At 51.2% G+C, this 22,888-nt stretch overlaps 1 protein-coding gene and 1 non-coding gene across 2 annotated transcripts; one reads left to right on the top strand and one right to left on the bottom strand.

Annotated features, from left to right (window-relative positions):
• The first annotated feature begins 954 nt into the window (after positions 1 to 954).
• On the top strand, positions 955 to 1,083 carry LOC127056062 (small nucleolar RNA SNORA35). The gene has a single exon (XR_007775705.1). It is a non-coding gene; the product is annotated as a small nucleolar RNA SNORA35 (small nucleolar RNA).
• A 5,238-nt stretch (positions 1,084 to 6,321) lies between these two features.
• On the bottom strand, positions 6,322 to 22,667 carry BEST4 (bestrophin 4). The gene is made up of 10 exons (XM_050961166.1): positions 22,511 to 22,667; positions 18,104 to 18,842; positions 17,431 to 17,525; positions 14,720 to 14,953; positions 13,221 to 13,375; positions 12,988 to 13,065; positions 12,085 to 12,243; positions 10,074 to 10,154; positions 8,652 to 8,806; positions 6,322 to 7,591 (listed from the first exon to the last, which is right to left on the bottom strand). The coding sequence occupies exons 2-10, from the start codon at positions 18,301 to 18,303 to the stop codon at positions 7,189 to 7,191; spliced, it is 1,560 nt and encodes a 519-aa protein (XP_050817123.1). The 5' UTR covers positions 18,304 to 18,842; positions 22,511 to 22,667; the 3' UTR covers positions 6,322 to 7,188.
• Positions 22,668 to 22,888: the final 221 nt, after the last annotated feature.

The raw sequence follows: 22,888 nt of genomic DNA, 5'->3' as shown, positions 1-22,888 counted from the left end.
AAACACAAGTGTGGAGAAAGGGGTATTGTTAGTGGCTTGGTTTGTGCAGCAGCTCGTAGTCTGCACCATTGATGTAATTCTAGTTGTTCTAGATTGCTGATGTAAAGGGGTGTTTCTGATACACGGGTATGTTTGCTGTAAATGGGGATTGCTGGACTGGAGCAGACCTGTGGTCTATCTAGTCTGTTCTATCTCCTGTACTTGATTCGTTGCAGGAGGTGTTAATAACCTGTAGCTGCTAACCCAATATGGCACCAATGGGATCTTTTTACTGGGTGCTGGGAAAATCTCCATTTGGAAACATTTCCCGTTTTGGACACTGGTTCTGATCTGTACATTGTATAAAATGTAAATCAGAGAGCTTTGGCTAACAGGGTTTATTTAAGAGAGACCTGCTGACTTGTTTTCCTTTCAGACATCCGTTTGTGGAACAGCTTAGACACTGCGACATGAGAATCGATAGCCAGGCATCTTTTTTTTTTTTTTCTCTACCCCCATCACTGTTATCTGGACATTGTAACTTCAGTTGTAGCAGGTGCAGTATGCTATTAACTTTCAAATATCAGAGGGGTAGCCGTGTTAGTGTGGAGCTGTAAAAGCAGCAAAGAGTTCTGTGGCACCTTATAGACTAACAGAAGTTTTGGAGCATGAGCTTTCGTGGGTGAATACCCACTTCGTCAGATATTCACCCACGAAAGCTCATGCTCCAAAACTTCTGTTAGTCTATAAGGTGCCACAGAACTCTCAAATGTAACTTTTAGAATCTTACTCAGCTGTTTCACTCAATATTCTGCAGCTGTAAGTGCTCTATAGTGCTCCTCCGAACGCCGCACACCCAGTACATATTTTGAACTAGTACATTTAACCAACATTTATGGTTTCCTGCTTGGTTGAGAAGTTACTTTGCAATTTCAGTTGGTTCTATTTCAAGTTAGCCTTTGGGTAGAGCTGGTGCAGCACTGCTGAGTGGCTGGTTGGTCTCCTCCTTGACCTGAGTCTCATTACAGTGCAAGATGAACTCCCTTCTAGCAGAGGGGCCAGACTATTTCAGTGGTCTGTCTCTTTAGATAGTTGGGTACAAACTTCCCTTTCTCTTCACCTACCATCCAGTGGGCAGGAGGTTGCTGTCAATTGCGCATCTGAGGTGCCAGACTCTGAACATGATTGAACAAAATTATTTTCCAACGTACAAATGTCTGTACTGGGTCAGGCCAATGGTCCATCTACCCCAGTAGCCTGTCTTCTGACAGTGGCTGATGCCAGATGATTCAGAGGGAATGAACAGAACAGGGCAATTTCAAGTGACCATTCTCTGTCATCCAGTCCCATTTCAGGCAGTTGGAGGCTTAGGGACACCTGGAAACTTAGGGACACCCAGAGCATGGGGTGGCATCCCTGACCTCATGGCTTGTAGCCATTGAGGGATCTATCCTCTGTGACCTTACCTAATTCTTTTTAAAATCTGGTTATACTTTTGGCCTTCACAACACCCCCAGGCAATGACTTCCACAGGCTTGACTGTGTTGTGTGAAGAAGTACTTCTTTGTGTGTGCTGCTTATTCATTTCATTGGGTGACCTTTGGTTCTTGTGTTATGTGAAGGGGTAAATAACACACCCCTATTCATGAATGGTGTAGAGAAAGTGATTTTATAGACTTCTGTCGTATCCTTCCTTAGCTGTCTCTTTTCTAAACATAAAGGTCCAGCCTTTAATTTCTCCTTGTATGGAAACTGTTCCTACCCCAGTCGCTTGTTGCCCTTCTTTACCTGTTTCAATTCTAACATCTTTTCTGATATTGGTTATAAGAACTGGACAAAGTGTCCAAGGCTTGGGCGTATCATGGGTTTCTATATTGGCATTACAATATTCTGTTTTTATCTGTTCTTTTCCTAGTGGTTCCTAACATAGTTAGCTTTTTTCACTGCTGCTGCACATTGAGTGGATGTTTTCAGAGAAATATGCAATATGACTTGTGGATATCCACACATGGTCTCTTTCTTGAGTGGAAACAGCTAATTTAGGCCACATCGTTTTGATGTATACTTGGGATATTTTCCAATGTGCATTACTTCGCACTTACCACATTGAATTCCATCTGCCATTTTGTTATCCAGTCTCGAGTTTAGTGAGACTGCTTTGTAATTCTTTGCAGTCAGCTTTCAACTTAACTGTCTTGAGTAATTTCATATTGTCTGCAGATTTTGCAACCTCGGAGTTCACCCCCTTTTTCAGATCACTTGTCAGTATGTTGAATAGCACTGGTCCCAGTACAGATCCTCACGGTACCCTGGTGTCACTTCTCCATGGTGAAAAGATGCACCCCTGCCTGTTGGTTTTCATTCCCTAATAAGGTCATTTTGGCTGAAGAAAACAACAATGTGAGACACAAGATTCTCATCTGCATCAAACTAAACAAGTCGTCTGCTTGAGCTTGCTTGTCTAAGTCTTCTGTAGGTTATCAGGCTGGAAATGCAACTCCGTGCTTGAAGAAAGGTGCAGACTTCTTTGATGCATAACTGGAATTCACCCAACAAGTGTTTTATGCTTTGCAAGTCTGTTCCTTTCTCCTTATTTCTTGGGTTTGCTCTTGTGTCCCAACAAGGTGACCACCACCTTCTTGGTGGTGAGCTATTCCATCCACTAGGGGGCAGTGGAGAAGGCACACAACTGGTGTCAAATGTCTGGGCTGCATAAAGCTTTTTATTTAGCCCATGTGCCAGAAGTCACAGCCCCTGTGGCTAGAGAAGCTACTAAACCAGTGTAGCTTGCTTGTATTGTTTTCCTGCTTGCAGACAAGCTGAAACAGCTCTAAGATGGGCTCTGGCTTTATTCCTCTCAAGGAGGTATTTTATCTTTGTCTCAGTGTGATACCGGACATCGCAGATCTTCATATAACTCCCCCATGTTAGTTGTGTAGCTAGTTACAGTAATGCAGTCGTCCCCAACCTTTTCATCTGGCACCCCCCACTGCGGCGGTGGAGTACCCACCGAAATGCTGCAAAATTTCAGCGGCATTTTGGCAGCGACGCCTCTCGATGACGCCGCTTGTCGACGGCAAGTGGCGTCATCGAGAGGCATCCCCGCCGAAATGCCGCTGATATTCGGCGACATTTTGGCTGGTGCTCTCCTGGGGACCAGGACGCGGGCTCATTAAGATGCCCCCACGGGCGCCATGTTGGGGACCACTGCAGTAACGTATGTACACAGAGGGAATAACTGCATGTGAACATGGCCGTATAAACAGTTGCTGGCATCACTTTCTTATTTTTTACCTATAAACTATAACAACACTCTTGGTCTTTGTACAAACCTCTGTTAGCACTGGGAGCACCCCAAAGCATGGAGCACTTACGTCCTTATTGCTAAACCCTGAAGGTCAGGATTGCAAATGTAGCTCGGCCATCCACAAAATGAGAAGTAATACTTTTAACCAGGAGGGAGCGGACAGTCACGAGCAGGGCTGAGCTGTTCTAACAGGATGCACAGATAGCTTGTAGAGGAAACTGCTGGCAGTGAAGAGTGTCCTCAAATCCAGTTGGAAATAGTGGCAGAGAAGAGTGGAGTAACCACTTGCATACCCTCAAGAAATTAGGGCTACATGGGGAAATAGCCTAGAAAAGCTATTGCCCTTTAAATTCACACCCCAGCTTGTTTTTCAGTAGACTAGTCCTTGGTTACATTATTTTCCCTTTCAAAGGTTGAATAGTTCAGAGAACTACTAATTCTCTCTACACAGATTTTTCTTTGGAATAGGGGCAAATGTATACACTGGGCTTAAACCACCTGTATTTTTAAACCAAAAACGTTTGTGTATGTGCTTAAGATGTTGCTTTTTAATGCAGTATAAAAGGTGATTGTACAACTTATTTCTCTAGAGTCCTTTTAGGTGCACAAGAACCAAGTCCTGTCGTGTGGAAGGAAAAAGGATTCTTGAGTATGTGCAAAAGAAGTGGCTGTGTCTCATGTAAACCCCAGCCAGTGTCCTCTGGGCCCAGCCTGCCACTGTCTGCTATGTGAGAGAGTAAGAAGTGCAGCTGGTTTTGGTGTGTCTAAACTCTAGTAGGACAGCATATTCGGCCATCTTTCCCTTAGCTGCAGCTGTCTGAGACGTGGCAGGCAATGGAGGATCAAATTTACTGTTGAGGTAACTGGGTACCTCTCCTGTGAAGTTAGTGGGTCTTGTGCCTGCCTACAGCAGACCTAAACTTGGCCTAGAGGTTTGCCATACAGTTTACACAAGCACTCTTCACCATATTGCATGAATCACCTTCCCCCACCAAAGAAATGCCAGAGGTGGGCTTAAGGTAATAAAAGGCATCCTGGAAAAATGTCAGCGCCAGTACCCCATCTCTTTTCTATGCAAGTGCAAATGGGTCAGAACATTCATGGGATATTCCCTATTGCACAGATGGGGAAACAGGCAACGATTTGTTTAAGATCACACAGCAATTCATCTGCCCACAATACCCCCACAGCGCTTCACTTCATTCCTCTGCTTATTTCCCGGTCTGAAACATGCTGGAGAGGGCTGCACTGACATGGCCCATTTGATTGTTGGCCATGTTTACAGAATGGGGGGACTGCTGGGGAGAAGTGGCTCTGGAAAAGATTTGACAGTTGTGGATAGTCAGCTGATCATGAACTCCCAGTGTGATGCTGTGGCCAAAAGAGCTAATGTGATCCTGAGATGTGTAAATGGGAATCTTGAATAGGAACAGAGAGGTTAGTTGTTTTCTCTCTTTGGCACTGGTGTGATCACTGCTGGACTCTTGTGTCCAGTTCAGATGCCCACAATTCAAGAATGATGCTGATAAATTGGAGCGGGTTCAGAGAAGAGCCATGAGAATGTTTAAAGGGTTAGAAAACCTGTCTGGTAGTGATAGACTCAAAAAGAGCTCAATTTATTTAGCCTAACAGAGAAAATTAAGCAGTGACTTGATTACAACCTGTCTCCAGGGGGAGCAAATATTAATGGGCTTTTCAGTCTAGCAGAGAAAGGTCTATCATGGGCCAATGGCTGGAAGTTGAAGCTAGACAAATTCAGACTGGAGATACGATGTACATATTTGACGGTAAGAATAATAAACCATTGGAACAATTTACCAAGGGTTTACCCAAGGCTGAAGCCCGTGGGCTTTGACTTCAGTCCTGGGTCCCAGCAAGTCTAATGCGAGGCCTGGTGACTCCATTACAATGGAGTCGCAACCTACTTTGGGGTCCTGACCCACAGTTTGAGAACCATTGTGCTAGAGGATCACAATGGTCCCTGCTGGCCTTGCAATCTCTGAATTAATGTGAAGTTGGCACTTGCTTAACTGGTCTCTTCGTTCACTGAGATGGAAGGTGTGACGAACTGGGACTGTTCTTACTGTGGTCTGTGAATGCTGAGTGGGGGGTGTTGGCCTGGGAGGACGATCTGCACTGGGGGATGGGAGACTGGCTGGAGGGAAAATGCCTGAGCATGTAACGTGAGAACCCAGGAAGGGGTTGGAGGCCAGGTGACACCTCTGCTCGGGAAGCTGAACAAAGGCTGGAGAGTGAGAGGGTTTCAGGAGGTGGCTGGGGAATAGAGGGAAGCACAAACAGCGCTCTGACCCGTTGTGGTGCTCCTGGGACCCCAAGATGGACCTAACTGAGGGGGTCCTGTTGTATGTAGTGGCAAGGCCTGCCTTGGACTGTGTTCCTGTCGTCTAAAACCTGATTTACTGGCTGGCTGAGAGTCACGGTGAATAGCAGGAAACCGGGCTGCAGGGTCCTGACTCCCCCACACTCCGTAATAGGAGGGTATACAGGAGAGACCATCTCAGATCCAACATGTGGGCTTACAAGTCTCCAAAGAGGCTGGGGCTTGGAAATTTGGAAGGGACCAGGCTGGGGTTGCTACTGTAGCAGCAGCCTGTAGGGGGCACACTACCTATGCGTTTCCCCAAAGTCGCACAATGTGTGTACCTTGTTGCAAACTGTAGGGGATGCTAGTTTATTAATAACGGAGCCTTGAAATAGCCCTGTACATGTACACAAAGCCTGGGAAAAGACAGCTGCCCTGAAATGCTCTATACTAGGAACCAAATGGAAATATTTTATCTTGTTACCTTTAAATGTTTGTAGCTTTTAAATGAATGAGCCAGTTTTCTTCAAACATGGCTTGTCTTTTGTAGATTTCATTGAGACTACAAAATCCCATTTGAAGATTCTGCCATATCACCCGTGTAGTGATATGTGGTTTGGGGGGGGGGGTGGTAATTCCATGCTAGAAAAATAGCTCATTTTAAGCTGGGGCGCGGGGGGGGGGGGATTTTCATCCTGGACTTTGCATTTCCAAATTTTGAAGGTTGATTTCTCATCCGTGATCACTGTGTTATTGTCATGGAACTTGATCTGATCACTGCATCATCCCATTACAAAAACACCAAATCGCTTAAACCAGGTTAAAAAGTTTGTTTTTTAAATTTAAACTTTAAATTGTTTTAAATCTATGGGCTGTAATCGTTTGGTCTCATTTTGGTTGTGAGGCTAGTGGGCGGGTGCAGGTGCTCATGCTAGATAGTGGTCCCTTCTGACCTTACCCTCTCAAACCTAACAACTGCGGAGGGAGGCGCAAGTCAGTCAAACGACGGCTCCAGCTGAAAGACTGAATGATTCATACGAGAATCCCTCTTCTCTGTCTTATTTTAGCCTCACTGCTCCCCGTGTGCCACACACGTGTGATGTCCTGAGTTTGTATTGTTGAAAGCGATTGACATCCGCAATAAATGATCACACAGGTGAGGCTAGGGAGAAATTTATTTACCCTCATGGGAGGCGTCTCACAGCGTTTTAAGTTTCCGGTATGAATATTTCTCCTGTGTCCCTCAGTTTGGTTCTTAGATTCAGTGGGTGACAAACAGCTGGGCTGTGGCAACCAGAAGGATGTGATGGGGAACTGGCAACGGGGCTTTCTGTAGAGCACGATCCTTATCGAACCCTTTGCAGCATTTGAGTTAATCACTACAGTCTGGCTTCCGGCCCTAGGGGCCTGCTCCAATGCCTACTGAGCCAGGGGGAGTCTTTCCCTTCATTTCAGTGGGTTTTGGATCAGGCCTTTAGCTGGCGGCACTATCACATGAGCTGCCAGGCCTAGAGGACAGGTGCCGGGGGCACAGCTCGCACTGAGAGTGGCGTGACGAGGCATGCTGAGCTTGCTGCCTCTAGGCAGCCGACTGGTCAATGTCGATGCTCTCGTCAGAGGGCTGCCTCACTCGGATCTGGGGGTTCTCCTTCCGCGGCCCCTGTGAGGCTTCCAGCCGGCTGGGTGCCTTGAGGCGGGTGCCAGGCGTGGGGGGCTCGCTGGCCTCATCTTCTGTCTCTTCCTCCTCGATGCGGCCCACTAATTCGGGGCCCTCGCCGCAGCGGGGGTTTGGAGAGGGGAAGCCGCCCTCGCCCCTCAGGCGCAAAAGGTGGTGGTGGGCCCGGTTGCTCCTCCCGAAATTCTTCAGGCTGACAGCGGGGGAGGCGGCTGCAGTCAGGAAGCGGTTGAGTAAGGGTGTGTGCATGCGGGGCAGGCTGGGTGAGGCCTCCACCTGCTGGCTCTGCTCCGGGTCATCACTCATCCTGGGGAAGGAGCGTGGGATTAGGGCACGAGGTCTGAGTCAGAGGCAGGGGAAAAGGTCCCATTGATCTGAAAGGGCTTCAGATCAGCGTCAAAAGTGCGCTCTGGGGACAAGCTGCTGGCCAAAGCATGTGACATGCCTGGAACAGGCTCCTGGGATCACAAGGCCCCACCCAGCACCGACCTTCAGCCAAGCTGCCCTGGACGCTCCTGGGAGCTTTGCCTCAGTAAGGGGGCTGAAAGGAAGTGTCCCTGACTAACACATGGCCAGTGCATCAGCATCCCCTGCTTTAATATCCGAGCTTGGCTTTGGCAACTGGAGCGAGGGCTGCTGTCGCCCCTCGCCTCACAAACCAAGTTCCCGAACGCAATTGAATGGGGTTAGTGTAAGAAAAATTGTTACTCGAAGTAGCCCCGTCTCCCTCACAGCCCTGCTCCTGTGCATCCTGGAGCCAGAGCTGCTGCCTCGGCGACAGTTTTTACTCCTGTTAGCTCAGCGCCGAGGGAGCTGGAGTCTCTTTTGGCTCATGCAGAACCAGATGATTCTGCACCAAATTTGCTTGGTAAAGTAAGAGATGTTTTCCCTGACTACAAGCCCTGCAATTTTACTGCAGGCTGGGTTCTTCCCAGTTCATGCAGCTTGGTAAATAATTCAGATTATTCAGGCCAGAGTCTTCCCTCATTTACCCTAGTGCACCCAATTGTCTTCATGTTCTGCCCTCAGTTACCCCTGCAGACAACGGTGTTCACTTAGGTGTAACTAAGGGCAGAATTTCACCTGCAGATCTTTACAAATGGATGAGGAACAAGCTAGAACTCCCCACCCCCCAGCTTGCCTCTTAGATTCCAGGATCAGTTTGTGACACAAGCAGTTATCAGAAAAATCACCTTCCTACTTGTAAACTGAGTAAATCTGATCTGGTGTGACTGAGAGGCAAGAAAGGGGAGCCCGCACGGCCCTTTTCAGAGTGGCTTTTCAGGTCCAAACCCCCCTTCAGAGCAATCCCAGAGGCTCTCGGCCATAGCTGCTGCTTCCGTTCTGAATGATCCCGCTGCCCTTACCGCATATCGAAGGTGGATCCCAGGAAGGAGGGCTTCAAGGTCTCGGCAGCTGTGGCGATGGTGTAAGGTGGCTGAGCTGTGGATTCATTCCAGTATTTGTCCTTCCCTGTTAGAGGCAGGTTCTGGTACATGTCATCTACGGAGAGCAGGGACACCTAAGGGCGGCAAAGGGCAGGCTCAGCTTCAAAAGGAGGAACAGAGCATGCCACAGGCTGGTTGGGACTTTAAGGGGAGTGGGACGCGGTCTTGCCTGTGAGGGATCAGCTGATCTGATGCTCTGGCATCAGGGGTTTCAATTCAGTTTTCAGAGCCAGCTGGGGAAGCATTGGTTGGTTTCCAGAAAGGGCTTGGGGGGTCGGGGGGAGATTGTCCTCTGTGAGGGAAGAGGGTAGCAGGAGGGAAAGAGGCTGCTGTGGCAGGCCTGGGAGTGGGCCAAACCCTAGGCAGGTGGCCTGGAGAGAGACTGGGAATAAGGATCTAGATTGGGGGAAAGACTCCGGGGAGGGATCCCTGAGGAGCAGCAGCTCAGGTAGGAGCTGGGTATCCCGGGAGGGTCAGCACTCAGAGCAGGCGGAAGGGGATTGCAGGAGGGGCAGAGACCCTTCTATTTTGCGTACCCCTTGGGACTATTGTCTGTTTGTTAGCAGTGCCCAGGCAGGGGTGCTGCGAGAGAAGGCAGGCCACGAGGCTGACCCTGACACATGTTTTGTGCATCGAAGGCAAAACTCCCCCTCACTCCAGTGAGGATGTTGCCTGAGTATAGAGTCAGACCTGGAGGCTGCATTTGCATAGGGTCTCATCCTGTACCCACTCCAGCCAAATGCAATGGGGGCAAAACTGGACACCAGGGAGAAGCATTCTGTGACAGAACAATCCTCCGGCTCCACACTTTCCTAGCGTTTCTCCTTTATTTGTTTCCATTTCTCCTGTGGATTTTTTTATGGCTGGTGCATGGTGCCAGCCTAATTAATCCCAAAGGCTCATGTCTGCCACCCACCGCATGGGTGTTAGCAGCGCTAGCTTCTCCCTGTCACACGGGCGCCATCCCCTGGGGCTCAGCTTCATCCCTGTTCTGGAGAGACCCCAAAGTTGAAGTTCAGATACAGCCCATTCATTCTGGGTCTTCTCCACTGCAATGCCAATGACGATCACTTGTGATGTCAGTTTTGTGATGTGGACATCTGCCTGCTGAGAGCCCCAGTTCACTGGATCTAGGAACCTCGGAACGCCTATACAAGGGCTGGATTTGAATCTGACTTGGAGGCAAAAGGCCCCCTGTCCAGCCCCTAATCCTGGCCTGTAGCATCTCTGTGCAGCCCTGATTATTCCAGTTTGATGGAACAGCCCCTGAGGCGTCGAAGATGTGCTCCCGGCCAGCACACCTGTCTCTACACCACAGCCTCTTTGGAGGGACGGACACACCTGCAAGTTCCTGTCGATCAGCTTGTTAGTTTCAAAGTCATCGTCGTCCTCTCCAAATGGGTTAATGATCTGTTCTGCTACCTGGAGAATGAAGGCAGAACACCCCATGAGACACACGCACTCAGACACCAGGCTAAGGGGTCTCTGATGCTTGTGAAACGCGCTGCACTGACAGCTGTTACTATGAATGGCCACTGGCGCATTAGGGGCTGCGTAGTCTGTACATACCCTGTCCCTTCCACAAAGAGATCACAGTACAAATGTGGATGAGGATGTGGACTATGCATCTGAACGCACACAGTGCAAGTCCAGCTGAAGGGCCAGTCTCAGAGCCATGGGCACTTGCTTTCTGGTCTTTTCTGTTTCTCCTCTCATTTCGGTGGTGGATTTTCACTTGAAGGCTTTATCGAAAAGGAGCCTCTTAAGCAGGGATTTGCAGCCCTGGAGGCCTCTGCTTGCCCGCAGAAGAGGTACAGATGGGAAGCAATGCTGTAATCTTCCCTGATGCTGAGATACATCTGCCCTGAGCTGGAGAGACCCCTTCTAGGGCAGAGAGGAGAGCTCAGTCCCAGGGGCCCATTCTGTCATTGCTCAAAGGGTCCACATGAGAGGGCCAGTCAGACAGAATTAAGTTGCGTGAGGGGGACACTTCTCTCACTAGGTTTGGGCCAAGATCCCAATTCATCTCTCACTGAGTCCATCAGATCGGAAAGACTCACTCACCTGGGTTGCATCCACACCTGTGACTGTGAGACACAAGCTCATTGCTGCCAGTTGGCAAAGGGTTCACTGCTCGGTGTCAGCAACTCCTAATGGCTGAAACACTCGCTGTGCCTAACAGATCACTTTCATAGGATTTATCCCTAAACTACGGGGCTTTGCAGGGCCGTCCCTAGCCATTTGGGTGCCCTATGCAGTCCCCAAGCCTCTCCCCCCCCCAAAGTCTGGGAGGCAGGAGCTGTGGGGGCCCAGCGTGGCCCAGAGGATTAGCGGGGGACCAGGTAAGAGACAGGGCGGAGGGAGTTGTTCAGGGCCCCACATCCCCCTAGTAATGGCCCTGCCCCTTGCAGGGGCAGGCCGGCCGAGGGATAGGGCTGGTCGCTGGGGCTGGTGCTGCCGCATATGCAGCATCCAGCTGCCTAGGGCACCATGAAATTTGGGGCAGTGGTGCCCTACGCAGCTGCATATGCCTAAGGACGTCCCTGGGGCCTTGCAAGGTCTCCAGTGAAAGCCAGGATCATGTTGGTCATTCATATCGTTGTGAAATGCATACACTGATGCGATTTTAGTCATTGTGCCTATATACTGAATATCTGACCTGGGCACGCTGGGAAATATCGTTGAAGATGAGAAACTACTTCAGACAAGGATGTGAGCTGTTAAAGTTAAGTTTTGACTCTGCTAAGCCTGTTATCCTGCTGTTTTCCACATAAAAGTTCTGCTGCTAATATTCTTGCTCATGATTCATTTGGCTCTTTGGACCTCGGCTCTTTGCCAATAAACGTATTTGTGTTAGAAATAACTCAGTGTTAAGTGAAGTGCGACTCCTCACTGGATTCATCGAGGTGACGTGCGCACTGTTCTCTTTCCGGGACAGCGAGCCTGGTGCCTAGAAGCGTCCAGGGGCAGGTGCTGCACACTGCAAGGAGCGCCGTGAGGACTTGGGGGTGGCTGTGTGTAACCTAGCACTAGCCTGCACAGAGAGGGTGAGTCTGTAGAGTCCCAGAAGCAAGGGCTTGCGGGGCCAGAGGTTGTTGGTTTCAGGGAGCTGAACCCCGGCAGAGACAGACAAAGCTGCTTCATGCTAAGGGCAGGCAGTGGGTGCCCCTGGGGAGCGTCACAGTGACCTAGAAGTGAAGTGCCCCTCATTGATTCCCCTGACATCCCCCAGTGCCCCACGTCATGTTCACAGGGGCGACAGGGGCTGCATGGGAGTCTGACAACCAGGGGCAAGGTCAGATCTCCCACCAAGCTGGTGCCCAGCAGGGTCCTGCGCCAGGAACGTGCTCACCTTCAGCCAGCCAGCATAGAAGAAGAACTGCAGGAGGGTGGTCAGAGGGACGTACAGATCCAGATCCTGGTCCTGATCTTGCTCTGGGTCCAGGGGCTCCAGAAACTGCCGCCCGATCACACAGAAGGCGAAGAAGGAATAGACAGCGATTGTGACTACCTGCAGCAGAGGCACTTCGTTAGCCAGAGCCGGGTGGGGAGGAGCCACTGGCTACTCCCAGTGCACATGGGAAATCCTAAAGCTGGAACTACTGCTTTGGAAAATGAGACTAGATAGAGTTTGACAGACAGAGATAGATGAGAGTAACACTCAGATCCCACCACTGGTGAGTGTGAAAGAGTCTGTGACACGTCTCACAAGAGTAGCTGTGCTGTGTAAGTTGGTGTCCTGGCCAAATTCCGACTCAGGGTGATTCCATGCTGCCACTCTACACCCTTCCTACAGTTTCATTAGGAAACGGGATTCTTCTTCCCTCCCTGTTTGAACCCCCACTTGTCCAATGTTGCTGTGTGCTGTTAAACAGCTGCTGCACCCTACCCCAGAGGTGGATGCAGTGTAGTGGTGGGTGAAGCGCCAAGTGCTTTGGGATGAAAAGTGATAGAGAAATTCAAGTTGTATCTAGGAAGACATAGATCTACCTCACCATGGGTCAGCCCCCAGGGCCCCACAAGTGCTCTGAAGATGCTGCATGTAAAAGGTCATCTCTACCTTGTAGAACTAGCCTGAAGCAGCTTACATGTGAAGGGTGTTTGGCTGGCAGGGAAGGGAGCTGTCGCTTTGATTCCCTTGCTGAGATGTGGCAGGCTGGAGGGGCCAGTTTCCATGGGCCATGTGGTTCCCACCTCCGGATCCCATTGGAGGTTTGGGAATGGAGGGTGAGTTGAAGGCCAGGCATGCACTGACCTGTGTGTACACCAGTGGGATGCTGATCCAGTCATAGTGGAACAACATGCTGCATTTGGCACGGTACAGATTCAGCTCCTACGCAGAGAGGGGAAAGGGGGGGTTATCACCTGGGTAACAGCAGCCTTGGACAAGCTCCCCCCACCAGCAGGTGACTGCCCAGATCCCAGCAACAAGCCCCCAGAGCCACACCCCCTCCCATCCCTTGACCTTCCAGTCCCCCCGAAACTTACATCTATGAGTAAGCGGAGGGCCACGTCGTCCCTGACCCGCCCATCTCGCCTCGCCTGGGCAGCCAGGTTGGTGAACCACACGCAGGGGATCCAGTACTTGTTAAAGTCTGAGTGGAGGCTCTCAAACTTCTTGCGCTCTTCCTGTGTCATGAAGCCTGCAGTGTGGGAGATGGCAGGTAAGGTAGAGATTCAGGGTCCCTTTTTCAACCCCTTTCTTGGCCCCTACTCAGCACTGGTGAGAGGGACCAGACTGTCTGGCCTGGTTGCAGCAGCCCTCAATCCTCAGAACAGATACGGCGCAGGCAGCAGCAGGGCAAGCTCCCCACACAGTCCCCAATCAAGGTGCATTCATCTTGAGATGGGGGACACCCTCTCCAGAAGGCAGATCAGCCTCCATGACCCACTCAGTCCTTGATCTCTCAGTGGGATGCTGGTGTACTGGGCCCACCACTGGTTCACCATCAGCGTGACGTAAAAATCTTGATCTCTCTGCCAGCAAGGGAGTTGGCTGTGTGGGGTGGGCTTTGTGATGGGCACCCCTGTTCTTATCAGGAAGTGGACTGAGACCAAAGCTCATTTCACACAGGCCACCAGGCAGCCATCAGCTGATAGCAACTCCCAGTTACTAAAGACTTGGGCTGGATCTGAGCTCTGCCTCCCAGCACCACCCCCAGAGCTGTCCAGCCCTCTTTCTGTGACTCAGCCAGCCATGGGGATCCTCTGGGACCAGTTCCATCCCTCTGCCTCAGTAACTGGTGATGAACTAGATGTGGTTTCACTATTAACCTGGCCTCCTAGTTGCCCAGGAAGGAGTCGCTCCAGGGTCACAGATTCCAGACCCCTGGAGAAATGGTCCCTAGAGTCTACGTTCAGTGGCAGGAGTAGGAGACTCCAAGGCCACCACTGAGCACATCATGGCCTGCTGCTGGGATAGGCTCAGGAGTGACCGTGCTCTTATTCCTGGTGGAGAACAGGCAGCATGGCCTCAGATGGGACTGTAGCAGGGGAGGCTGATTCCCAGCAGGAGCACCGAGATTTCCAATCCCACCCTGAAATCCTGGCCCCGTGGAAATCAAGGCTAGTTTTGCCATAAACTTCTGCCAGGCCCCACCCCCTCCCCATTGCTCCCTGGGCTAACAGGGGCAGGGTGCCCCTGTGGCTAGCATTCTGCTCAGCCACGGGGGGCACTGGATTCAGCTTACAGTCCCTGCTTGCTCCGAGTCTGCAGCTGCCACAGAGACTGCCTTGCGCTGCTCCAGGTTGCTGGCAGGAGTAAAATCAGGCCTCATGAGGGTACAAAGCAGAGGGAGAAGTGGGTCCCTTGGGATGGGAGGGGGACAGGAAATTGTCTGTGCAAGAAAACACCCTGCCAAGCTAGGCTTTCCCTGGACACTGATCTTAACTCCAGCCTTGGCTGCGCCTTAGCAGATAGTTGCTGGCTGTAGCCTGGAAACTAACCAATGCATCAGTGCTCTGCTCAGGCCCTGAGATGAGCTCACCTGCTTCTACCAAATGGTCCATGGTTGGAAACCTCTTGAGCACCCTGGTGCTGACAGAGCGCAGGATGAGCACGGAGGATAAGTTGGCATAACGGATGAGCGAGCGCCGCAGGATCCTCCCCTTTTCATCCTTCCCATGGACGGTGCTGGAGATGACGCACATCAGCTGGTCAGGCAGCGGGATGCTAGTGTACTGAGCCCACCACCGGTTCACGATCAGCGTGACGTAAAAACCTGCCCAAGGAGACAGCCCACGGGGGCACGGTTACTAGCTGGGGAGGCCCAGCAATGAGAGAGACAGGAGCAAATGGGTTCGTTAACTAGGGATGGCATCTGATGACGTGCAGGTTGTGCTGAGCGTGAGGGGCCAGCAGAGCTGCAGTGGGGGACGTTGCTGTGTTGCCTTGTCTAGATGGGATGTGAGTGTGCGGGAGCTCACGTGTGCTAACGGACAGGTTTTAAAAAACAAGTGCAGACAAGGCTCATGGAGCCCCATTTCCAAAGGAATCTAGGCACCTAGAGACTGACAAGTACTTCTGAAAATCCCACTAGGTCCCTCTCTCAAGCTCTTTGAAAATCTGTCCCATTGCCTTCAACATCTGCTAAACTGGGTGAGTGAAAACCTATCCCTCCTCCACTGGCCTTAACGGGACCTGTTCAGCATGTCTGAGGCCTTCACCCTAGAAGACTTCTCCAATGTATTAGTTGGAAGGTGTCAGCCCGCATGTTAACATCAGCCCTTTGAATCCAAGTTTAAGCCAAGCCTGAGCAACAGCAGGGCGAAAACTCTCTTTGTTCCCCCTTCACGTAAGAACCAAAAGGTCCACACGGAAGCCAGGGCAAAGCAGACCTCGCTTAGCTCATATTCCCAATGCAGAAACAAAGCTGGTGTTTGGGGGCAGGGCCAGGAATGCTCCACCCTTTCTACACACTGTAAAGAAGAGACAGATTTTCCCCTCGGCAGGCAGGAGACCTGTCAGTTTCCACCCGTGACTAACTGTACCAGCACTCTGATCACTGGACCACCAATTAATTCCATTGCTGTGGCAAAGCTGGGCCTAACGGAGGAGGGGCAGGAGATCACGACAAGGCTAATTAACCCATGAGCACAGAAAGTAGAAGAGGCATGGGAAGGAAGAGCAGGGGGATAGACTAGAGCAGAGAGAAGCAACATGACTGACCCACCCACCTACCCACTCTCAGAGCCAGAGCCCTCTTCCTCTCAGAAACCTTCTGTCTCCCGCCTCCATGGCTGTGCGCACTAAGGGTTGCATGCAGCTGTAAGTACAGAGCTGCACAAGTTTGTAAGGTTGGTGGGGAGAGCGCTGTATATAAATTGCACAAGGTAGGTAACCAGAAGACGGGCTCTAAGCGGTTCATGGCTAGAAAAGAGACAGGAGTGGGAAGACACCGGTCACCATGTTTGTCTGGTTTCTGTGGGAGACGGATTTCTCTGTGGCAGGAGAAATAAAGAGGAGCTGAGCTGTTTGGAGGGACATTGTGCTTTTCCTTTGACTCATTTCCCCTGGCAATAGCAGAAGGCTCAGGACTGACATCCGATAACCTACAGCTGGGCTTGAATGAACGGCTCAAGGATTTAGCCAGACTCTGGCTGAATTCCTTAGAAGAGATTTGTAAAGAGCAGTGAAAAGACCGGAATCCCTGAGGGAACAGCTGGTAGATCCATCAGCTGATCCCTTTCAGGGATGCTCAGACAGGGTGAAAGTAATTCACCCTGTTGGTGCGCACACCCTGTGCCAACCAGCTCTCTGCACAGGGGTGAATATCAGCCCTGGGCACCAGGGGGCAGCCCGAGGGCGGGCAGCCACCCAAGCTCATCAGGTTAGCAGCTGCAGGAGTCACCTCTCAGAAAGGAGCAAAGAAGTTCCTCATTTCTCCTGCACAAGGGAGGGGCGCGGGCACTAAATAATGTGCCAGTCATGTCAGAGATAAGACCGTTCCCAAGGCACGGTGGGGTGGGGAGAGCTGTTCAGGGGCACCACTGCATTCCCACAAACATCTCCCAGCAGGGGAAGCTTTGGCTGGGTGAGGGCTTGTTTTATCCGGTAACTGTCTAATCATTAACCCCTCGCTCCCGTTCTCCAGTTTCCCCACTCCTGCTCGGTGCCCTCTCCCACCCCTCCCTTCTATCCGTGCCCTCTGCTCACACATACAACCGTCTCTCATGTTTTTGCAGGACTTCTCTTCCCCAGAGGATCCTAAATGTGCTGCACTTATCCACAGGGGTCGCTGAAATGCAGCCACCTCTGGGGCAGAACAGCAGTGCTACGTAACAGCTCAGCAGAGCATGTGAAAGAGAATGCTGCAGGGGGACTAGAGAGGCCGAATGGACTATAGTGGGAGGAAGTGTGGTCAAGTGGCTGGAGGCAGGATGCCTGGGTTCTAGCCCTGGGTCTGCCTCTGATATGCTGTGCCGGGCGCTCGGTTTGCTGGTCTATAATATAATGGGGATGATAGTGCTGCCCCTCCTGTGGCAGGTGCTTTGAGATCCTGGGGTGAAAGGTGCAAACGATTATTGTCACCTGAACTGGAACTGGGCTAACTGCCCATGTGTTTCTGGGGCCTGGAGCCAAAGAATCAGGGTCCCTTCCACGACTCATGCCCTGGCCCATCTGATCCATTCGCTCCAGCCTTAACTGGGCACTAAGGATGGAAAAGAAAGAGGGTAGACCCAGGAGGGGGCACTTTACCCAAGACAAAGGACATGGGGATGAGGTCCGTGGAGCGGTTGCAGTACTGAGCCACTTTCACATAGACCCGCTTCTGCTCTTCAGTCAGCAGCCGCCTGCGGGGACACAAAGAGCCGGGATCAGGCGCTCACCCCGGTGTGCGTTATTGCCTGGAACCTCCAACTCCTCTGTGCTCATCTTTAGAGATTCCCCTTCCTCTCACTGCCCCTTCACAGGAGCCCTGCCTCCTCCCTGCTCTCTCGCTCCCCAAGTGACACCCCCGCCCCCGCCAGCCTGTGATGGATGGCTCCTTGTGGTTTATTTCCACTCCGGCTGTCATGTGCCAAGCCAGGGATCTTTCACTGATGGGGCCCTGCAGGATCTCTCCAGTGACAGGTTTTCCCTGAGACTAATATTTCCAGATGTTTTCCAGTTAAGTGGATGGATACTCTAATGGCAGGCACTGTCCATCAGCAGAAACGGGGTTAATAGAAGAGAATCAGCAACAGCAAGTGGGTAAAGGACACAGGTATTTCCAGCAAGTCCGTGTGCAAGTGAAACAGACTGACTGCTGCACGAGAAGGAACAGCCTACTACTGCTGCTGGCTCATGAAATCAATCCTTCTTCATAGGTCCTGGGTTCTGTCCCTGGAGTGTGGACAGCCCACGTGGGGAAGTCGTTCCGCATACTCACCGGTAAGTGATGCTCAGCATCGCGTACAGCATGACAAAGACAAAGAACTCCTTGTAGAGCAGTTTGTAGATGCTCCCCTTCCACCTGAAGAGCAGCTTGGAGAAGCCCCCAAACTGGGCGTTGGCCACCTTCAGCGTGTAGGAGACTGTCATGGCTGCCTGCCTCCACCCCCTCTGGGCTGCAGCGAGGAGAGACAGCATTAGAGTGAGCTTTACCCTCCGCCTCGCTGGAGCTCCACTTGTGAGTAGGAAGCTCTGTTGTCTCAAGTGCCATGGCTGGAGGTCACAGACCGAGACTGAGCCCACTTCGGGCCATCAGGCTGGGATCCAGCAGCCAGCACGCATCTCCAGTGCAGGCCTCATAATCATCCATGGCCGCAGACACCACACTCGTCAGCCAACTGCGAGCCCATGCTCGTTCAGCCACCAAGGGGCAGGCGTGCGCCTCGATGCACACCACCCGATACATCCCATATAGTGGGTGGTGCACGTGTAAGCCACGCTAGGTGCACACGTCTCTGTCGCCCTCTAGTCGTTGTTCCACATAAGAGGCCAAGAATCTACTACATCTTTTAGCTCAGGTAGTAGAGGCTCATGCTGAGGGTCCTATGTTCCATCCCTGGTGATGACCCACCATGATGTTGGTGGGGAAACCATACACGTGCAAGAGCATGCACACCCAGAGCACCAACTGTTACTAGATGGCACCAGCTGATCGATACCCAGGTGAGTGCACACACCTGCACGGCAGGACCTGTTGTTAGCAGACAGTACCAGCTGAGCAGATGCGTCTCTTCATAAGGCCAGTTTTATTAGTACAGATTGGTTCCAATTCAGCCCAGCTGTGATCAGATACAACTGGGCTGTGCTCAGTGGAGTTACAGCCACACACCCCAGGTCTGGATTCGCACTGTCCCACGTAACACAGCTATAATAGATAGCTCTAGGCTGCAGCCTGGCCATTACTGAAGTGACACTCTCCCTGCTTCACATGTAAACCCACAGCTGGTGCAGGGCCTGGTTTGGAGGGAGGCTGGTGGGCACAGAAGCCCCTACTCGGGGGTGGTCTCGCTCTGGGGAGTACCCATGCCGTATCGTGCAGTTGGGTGAGCACCTGCTCTTCAGGCAGGGTAAAAGTCAGCCCCTGCCTGGGATGGTTTAGCAGTATCCAGGGAAGGGGATGCAGCCCAAACAAGGGGGTGATCCCTCCACCTTCCCACCTTGCTTCGCAGAGTCCCTCTTAAAACCATTTAAGGAAAACAGTGCAGCTTCGGCTCAGACACTAGCATGGAGAATACACACTATTTGTTTCTGTTCCAAGAGCCGGTTAGTAGTAACAGCTGATTCTCCCACACGCTCCCCTACAAGACACTGCTAGTCCAGAACTACTTCAAGGGTGACATTCACAAATGAACAGCCCTCGGACCCCTGCTCCTACCCACACCAGTTGCTGCTCCCCTTGATGGGAGAACCTCTTACCTGCACCAGGAGTCCAGCCTGTCCCTTTTTGTCCCAACAGCGTGCAGGCAGCGGCAGAGCCTTTATGTTCTCCCTTTAAATACTTCCCCATGGCTCATAAACCGCATTCCTCAGGGTGATGGATTGGGGGTTATTGCCAGGCAGAGAACAGGGAACTCACAGGGAGGGTCACACCAGCCATGCCTCTTCCAGCTGTAGAGTTGTGTCCTGAATTTAACTGAGCCCCTCTGGCGAGGTGTAGCCAGCACTCTGCCTCACAACAGTCCCAGATCGTCCTGCTGTCCTCACGCAGGCCTGCCTGGCGCACGGCACATGGCCACTAACATCAAATGGGCATTGCCTGCTAACTCCTCTTGTAGCAGAGATTCAGGAGAGATCCATGCACAGATGCATCCTGGGCTTCCTGCTCAATCCCCCCCAGTAGCACCAGGCATTGCTGCCAGGAGCAGGGGCCTCTGTGTCATTTCCACACATGAACTGCTGCACTGTGGGATGGCGTTGGGAGGACCAACTGATCCTAATGCAGAGGCAATGCTTGTAGCTTCCATCCATGCTGGAGGGAACCCGGGGAAGATGGCTCTGGTTATAGGGAACCCAGGCCTGGAAAATGCCTGGTTTTGATTGCGTGTGTGGCAGGCCATGGTGTGCATTTAGTGCATGCTCAAGGCTTTCCAAGCAGGGTCATGCAGAGAGAGATCAGGCTGCTGCTCTGTGCCACTCTTTGCTCCCATAAGATTCAGCAGAATTTAAGATTTGGATTGTTTTTTTAAATAAAGTTTCTAGCCTTTCTTGTTGCAAAGAAACCTTGTGAAGGTAACCTGACACCCCCTCCAGTCTGCAAGGAGACAGAGACAATGGTTCTAAGGGTGTGAATGTGGGTTTATTCTGGAGCCTAACAACAACAGTGAACATTGGAACATTAACACTTTCATTACTGACTATTGTAGCCGAAGCATCCAGCTCCTCTGGGGCTGTGGTGGATTTTGGGATTAGGAGCAGAGCTGGAATAGGTGACCAGCCCAATTTCCACCCTACGCTGAGCCCTGGTTTTAAGCAATGATTTAAAATTGTGCCAGTATAACCTAAACTGAGAATTTCAATTGATTTCATTCAACTAGTACAAACCTCTTATTCCAGGCCAACCGTCTTGTGGTTGTTGCTGTTTGTTTTTTGTATTAGCTCAGGGGTTCTCAAACTTCACTGCACTGCACCCCCTTTCTGACAACAAAAATCACTACATGACCCCAGGAGGTGGGGACCAAAGCCTGAGCCCTCCCTGGGCAGGGGGGCCAGAGCCAAAGCCCAAGCCCCACCACCCCAGCTGGAGGGGTGGGGGCAAAACCATAGCCCATGGGCTTCAGCCCCAGGGAGGGGGCCTGTAACCCTAAGCCCCGCCACCACGGGCTGAAGTCCTCAGGCTGGGCTTTGGCCTCGGGCAGTGGGGCTTGGCCCTGGGCCCCAGCAAGTCTAATGTCAGCCCTGGCACCCCCATTAAAATGGGGTCATGAGTGACCCACTTTGGGGTCCCAACCCACAGCCAGAGAACTGCTGTATCAGTTTAATTCAAGTGCGAACAGGAATAAGCAAAAGCAAAATAAGTCCCTCTTATACTGAAGTAATTGTGTCCACACATGGCTTAAAAATGAGCTCAGCTAAACCGACAAGGCCCTAGAGAGAGAAAACATGCTAGCAGCATCCACAGCGTTAGCACTAAAGCACTAGGGCATATTCTTCCTCAACGTTGCCAACTCTCATGATTTTGTCAGGAGTCGCATGACAATTCTTGTTTTCCTTAAAGCCCCAGCGCCTGGAGTCAGGTGGATCTGTGATAGTTTCCACCTCCATTCTTTAAGAAAAAGTAACTTTTTAGCCCTCGTGGCTGAGGAGAAAGCTTCAAAATGTGACCCCCAGCACACCCTAAAGGCTCAAAAAGCAGAAGGCGAATAAAACAAACCCCAAATCAATTATTTTTACATAATCTCATGATTTTAAAGCCAATCTCATGATTTTTGGTGATCCCAATTCACCTCCCTTCGCTTCAGTGAACACAGGAGAAAAACTCCAGCCAACCTTTCCACTTCTCTACCCGGCAACCCTGAAGGCATTGAATTCTTCTGCACTGTGCTGGGGCAGCCTGGCCCTTTAAGAGCTGGACCAGGCCTGTGTAACTCATCTAATTAGCCCTGCCTGTCACACCTGGGCTGAGGTGTGGAGATTAATCAGTAGAACCAGCTGAGTCAGGAGGGGCTGGTTTCCCGATAAAGAACAGCAGGGAACTGCACAGAGGGGGCTGCCCAGGGGGAGAGAACTAGGGTGAGGGGGGTAGTGAGTAGGCTCCCCGCAGGGAGGCCTGAGTCTTCAGAAAGAGGCTGCAGACAGGGATAGCCTAGGTGACACCCCTCCACCCTTGTCATTATAGAAAAGATGGGGAGTGCAGACTTAATGGGGATTTTAAGAAACTTTGTTTTGGGAAATAGTTTTGTTCTTTTAAAAAACCCAGGCTGGGGAGCAGGGCAGTAGCTGAACCAGAGAAGAGTTTGTTGGGTAGCTTGAGTGAGTGAGTGAGCCCCAAAAGTGGGGAAACCAAGGCAGGGTGCCAGCAGAGTGACCTCAGCCCATGAAGTGGCTGCTCTGTTCACAGACACCCATTCTGGCTTTGAGAGTCTGAAGTTTGGCATCCCTCAAGCACATCTTTATTGAATGACTGAGTTGAGTGCTCTTTGGGGGAAAGTGACCATGTTTGTTCAATGCCAGGAAGAAGCCAGTTTCTCTCAGCACGGTGGATTTGAACTAACTCCCCTTGAGATTAAAAAGGAAAGTTGAAATGGAACATAAAATAGTTTCCAGCCTCTTGAGTGAGGATACCACACTGCTAAACTAGTTACAATGCTCTCTCTCTGCCGGGGGGTTGTGGGGGGAATAACAAAACACAATGTAATGAAGCAGGCCTGGTGGAAACCTAACATGTCAAGCTAGGATGACCAGCACTGCAGCTGCAGGCAGATGCACAAAGAATGTCCGGCCATCCCAGGAGCTTTCTGGGGTTTGCTTTCTAGCGTGGCATCCATGGCCCGGTAATGCTCTCACCTTCCTGCCTGGATGTGTCCTCCAGCTGCATTTCCTGCTGGAATCCTCACGGATCGCCCTCGGGGTACTGACCTGCTAGTCAGTGCATGTTAATGAAGATATTTTGAAACATGTTAGATCCCATTAAAGCCTGATGTGCAATTTCTTTGTTTAATTTACATATGCAGATTAAGTATATTTTTCTGCAGCCCCTGTGGGTCTTATATATTTAACTGGCATT

Source organism: Gopherus flavomarginatus, chromosome 7 (assembly GCF_025201925.1).
Source record: "Gopherus flavomarginatus isolate rGopFla2 chromosome 7, rGopFla2.mat.asm, whole genome shotgun sequence".
In the NCBI taxonomy this organism is placed as follows: domain Eukaryota; kingdom Metazoa; phylum Chordata; order Testudines; family Testudinidae; genus Gopherus; species Gopherus flavomarginatus.
The sequence above is the reverse complement of the archived record's forward strand: the minus strand, read 5'-3'. Positions and strand labels throughout refer to the sequence as shown.

Coding starts and splice junctions, on each gene's coding strand:
- BEST4 (XM_050961166.1), bottom strand. CDS start 18,303: ATGCTGTCTCTCCTCGCTGCAGCCCAGAGGGGGTGGAGGCAGGCAGCC. Junction 13,376..14,719: donor GGACCATTTGGTAGAAGCAG/GTGAGCTCATCT, acceptor CCCACACTGCAG/GCTTCATGACACAGGAAGAG. Junction 12,244..12,987: donor TCCCACTGGTGTACACACAG/GTCAGTGCATGC, acceptor CCTCTGCTGCAG/GTAGTCACAATCGCTGTCTA.